At 42.5% G+C, this 4,198-nt stretch overlaps 1 protein-coding gene across 1 annotated transcript; it reads left to right on the plus strand.

Annotated features, from left to right (window-relative positions):
• LOC105266746 (homeobox protein GHOX-7) lies at positions 1-3,548 on the plus strand. The gene is made up of 3 exons (XM_011305139.1): positions 1-1,063; positions 2,645-2,826; positions 2,914-3,548. The coding sequence occupies exons 1-3, from the start codon at positions 313-315 to the stop codon at positions 3,133-3,135; spliced, it is 1,155 nt and encodes a 384-aa protein (XP_011303441.1). The 5' UTR covers positions 1-312; the 3' UTR covers positions 3,136-3,548.
• Positions 3,549-4,198: the final 650 nt, after the last annotated feature.

The raw sequence follows: 4,198 nt of genomic DNA on the forward strand, positions 1-4,198 counted from the left end.
GAGTTCCTGCTGTTGGATCCTCGGTCAGTCCACTCCGAGAGCTCGCTAGGAAGAGATCTCACTTGGAATCTAAATCCAAAACAGTTACCAACACAAATATCTAGCTAACTCTCATTACCGATTATTATCCCTCGACTCTTTGTCATCAACAAACTCTAATCACCAGTTAATGACCATTTGTCAATTTGTGGATGATAAGGCTAATTAAGTGACAGTTATCACTTCGAATGATTAAGTGTTGTGAAATTTGAAGACTCGTTGGAAAGTGACTTGTTCAGGGTTTTGGAACGAGATTAGTGTCAACGTTCTACGATGACAGTGTTAAGGATGACAAGCTCTCCTGTGACACCTCCGTCAACGAGCCCAGCATCACCAGAACAGGCACAAGCACCTGTTCCCACTTCTCGGCCAAATCAACAGAGATTGAGCTTCTCAGTGGCTGCTCTCCTAGCTGACACCAAGAAGCCCAAGGTAGAAGTGTCAAATGCATCAACAGTCTACCCATCACCAACCTCATCACCAGTCACCAGTGCTTATTCACCGGTTGGCAATCGTCAGTACCGGAATCAGAGTCCGGATACATCCGAGAATGTCAGTTACACATTATCACAGTCGCCCACTAGAGTCTGTGAAACAAGAACCGCGAGTTCACCGCAAAAATTCACAGAGACCAGTCATTCCATATCGAATATGCTCACATCATCACCAAATCCATCAATCAATATTCAGGACTATGTCTCGCACTCGCCGAGAAGTTCGCACGATGGTGCAAGATCAAGGTGTTCTGAATTAGATATGGAGGATGATGAGGAGGGAAGTCTGGTTGATGTTGAGGATTTGGAACAGCAGGGGACAACCAGTAGTCCGAATCCAGTGAGACCGATGCCAGCGTATGTCGGTGGATTCTCGACATTGGGCTCGTTATCTGGACTCCCTGGGGGCTTTCATCCAGCATCAGTCTGGGGTGGAAGTGTCCAACACAGATCAGCAGTGGCTATTGCTGCTGCTGCAGCAGCTGCCAGCTATTTCCCATCACATTTTGCTCATCATGCACCACTTAACGGTAAGTATTCATTAAGATTAACACCTCAATTACTGATATTATCATCGGCCATTTGGTTAATGTAATCACTGACACTTGGAATTGGGTATGGGTGGGTAAAGGAATAATAATGTTTATCGATTTGTTGTGGTTCAGGTGAGAGTACCCGTCGGCCGTCGCTTCAACATTCTCAATGCTATCCCACCCTTCTTTTCTCTCAGCAATACCTATAATTCTGCATTATGGGATACTTTGCTGGAAAATATAGCCCTTAGCCCGCGTATATAACACTTGAAAGTTTAAACAGCCGTTTATTTGAACAGTCAGGCAACTTGAGGATGGAGTGGCTGCCTCTCATGTTGGAGGGGTTGATTTTTTTTTTCTTCTCATTCCGTTCGTGATTGAATTTTTGGGGGCCTCTGCAAAGTAGTAGTAGTAGTCGAGATAAGATAAGTCGTCGTAAAAAATAGAATAGAGAACGGAAATCCAAGACTGGTAGCTGTTTCGGGGAATGACTATCTTGGTTGAATCAGCTAATTATTTTGAATGGGCCTTCCAAATGGTTTTGGTTGAGGTAAATAAAGGCTTTTGGAATGGTGGATTAAAATCCGTCGGGAGCGCGTTTTTGGCCGATCGCCCAAGGAGCAAACCAGCCCGAATGCCAAAGACTGGCCGGAGACTAATTGGACCCTTAGCTGAATCGAGTGGAGAAGGGGAAAAGGAATGATGCTACAAAGGCGAATTGCCCGTGCCTTCTCGGCTTGATCCTCATGTATTTCGTATCGGTTATATATACGACTGACAAACATCAGGGAACTGAATTTGAAATTCAAAAACAACGAGAAATGGCCTTTTGTCCTTCGCCTCTCGATGGTGGAAAGGATTCATCGAGAATGTCTAACTGGCTCCCTACAAATCTGTCAATTGTTTTCGGGGACAAATCTCAATGGGCTTTTGAAAATCACGGGGGATATCTCAGCCTCATTGGCATGTCGTTCATTTGAATTTGCGGTTGTTGGTACAAGAGCATTTGCCTAAATCAACTACAGCTCCAAGCATAAATCATATACCAACTTAAATTTATTCACACACGATCCAGAAGAGATGAGAGTAGAGAGACACGGAGGATAAAAAGAGGACTAGCAGATGGAATAAAAAGAAAAATATAGAAATCAAAAGAGTGCATACACAACTGGGGACTTTATTCACGATGCAACGCACCGTTTACCGCGTATATCGTTATATTCATTTAATGACCCTCGTTGGGCTGTTTTCATCTCCCTCCCTTAGCTTCAAAGGTTATGAATAAAAAGGATAAATGGAAAAAAGGAGAATATGGTTCAATAAAAAAAGGGAGACACGTCCGCGTTTCACTGGGCTCCTCAGCATCAAGACGTGTTAAGGTTTTAGTCTCGGCCGGGATCTGCGGTTTCGTCTTGTTCACTCGACAAAAAACTCAACAGGGTGCTCTCATCTGACTATATGTTACGCCGGATAATTATGAATTGTCACGGTGGATTAAGGATGGGATAAAAAAGCAAATAACATGCGGGATGAGGTCTATTGGAAGAGCAACAAGACTATTTTATTTTTTCATTGCAGAGAATGGTGAGCCAGCCAAAATCAAGTGCAATCTCCGGAAGCACAAGCCCAATCGAAAACCAAGAACGCCATTTACAACGCAACAGCTTGTGGCTTTGGAGAAGAAATTCAGGGAGAGGCAGTATCTCAGTGTTGCTGAGCGAGCTGAATTCTCATCATCGTTACACCTCACTGAGACTCAGGTAAATATTCACATTGCCCACGCACACTCACTCTCATTATTCTATTACCAAGGATAAAATTAATTAGACGACTAATTGTTGTTGCAGGTTAAGATATGGTTTCAAAATCGTCGAGCCAAGGCGAAGCGACTGCAAGAGGCAGAAATTGAGAAATTGAGAATGTCAGCAGTTAGACAGCATCACAATTCACTTTATGGGGCTCATCATGGTCTTCTCGGGCCAGCAGCACTCTATCCCGTCGGTATGCTGTCTCATCCTGCTGGCATGGCTCCACATCACTCAGTACCCTCTCATCAAGGGAGAGAATGAAAATGTCCTTTGATTAGTTGACTCGATCTCCTTCGGGAAAGAGGCGTCATCTGCTCAAAACATTAGCAAAAACATGGTGAATTTATGACTCGTCATTTATTCTTCATTTCCTTTCATTCCAATCGAGATTGAAATTGGATCCGGTGTATGGTGATGAGACCTGGTTAATCGATCATCTCAAAGAGTCATTATTTTTGTAAATACTTCCATGTAAATAATACAGCGGTTGTACATAGGTGAGGCACCTGGACATTGCCAAAATGAGTTTGAAAAATATTGGCCGAGGAACATTGCCCACATTATTTCCTAATTGTTCCTTTAATATTCATTATTTTGTATAAATGTACAAGTCGTTAGCACGTAAAATAGAGAAATAACCTATTTAAATAAAGCCCTAAGTGTCTAAAGATAAATATCGTTGTAATTCATTAAATCCCTCTCGACAACTCACCACACCTATTATTATCCCAAAATTGAATGAAATATCCATTTAATGATTTACTAATGCCCGGAAATTTGGCTCCGTCTAATATACATTTGTAAATGACTTGGGGGCACTTGGGGCATTGGGCCATTGGCGGGTGAAAATAAAGGAAAACATTTAGCCGAGGATTATTCCGGCAACTCAAAAAGATTTTGCTGTACGATTAGTTAGTAGTTAGGAGAATGGCTACCACTGTGCGTTACATGTCGCAGCATAAATTAGCCGTGGCAATTAGTTTCGGAATCGACCAGTGCCGGGCGGTTTGGCGCCACCATCTTGATTATATACCCTTATATTGCCCGACGTTTTTGAAAAAAAAAAAGATGAAAAAAAAAAAACCCACGAACGACTTCAGCAACAGTAGCAAGCACTGTTTTGCCGAAAGGCCAGAGTCTTTTGCGAGGAGGGCTAATTAGCGATGCCCACCGACGATATCATCCGACTCACGCTAATAATACGAAACATAAATATTCGAAATTTTTTTTCAACCTCCGATGCCAATACCCACACCAGCAAAACCCTTGTTGCCTCCTCGTTTTACTATATGCCTTTCTCTTTATCAACTCGAATTTTTTTTAT

The sequence above is a fragment of the Fopius arisanus genome, unplaced genomic scaffold, assembly GCF_000806365.1.
Source record: "Fopius arisanus strain USDA-PBARC FA_bdor unplaced genomic scaffold, ASM80636v1 scaffold00041, whole genome shotgun sequence".
In the NCBI taxonomy this organism is placed as follows: domain Eukaryota; kingdom Metazoa; phylum Arthropoda; class Insecta; order Hymenoptera; family Braconidae; genus Fopius; species Fopius arisanus.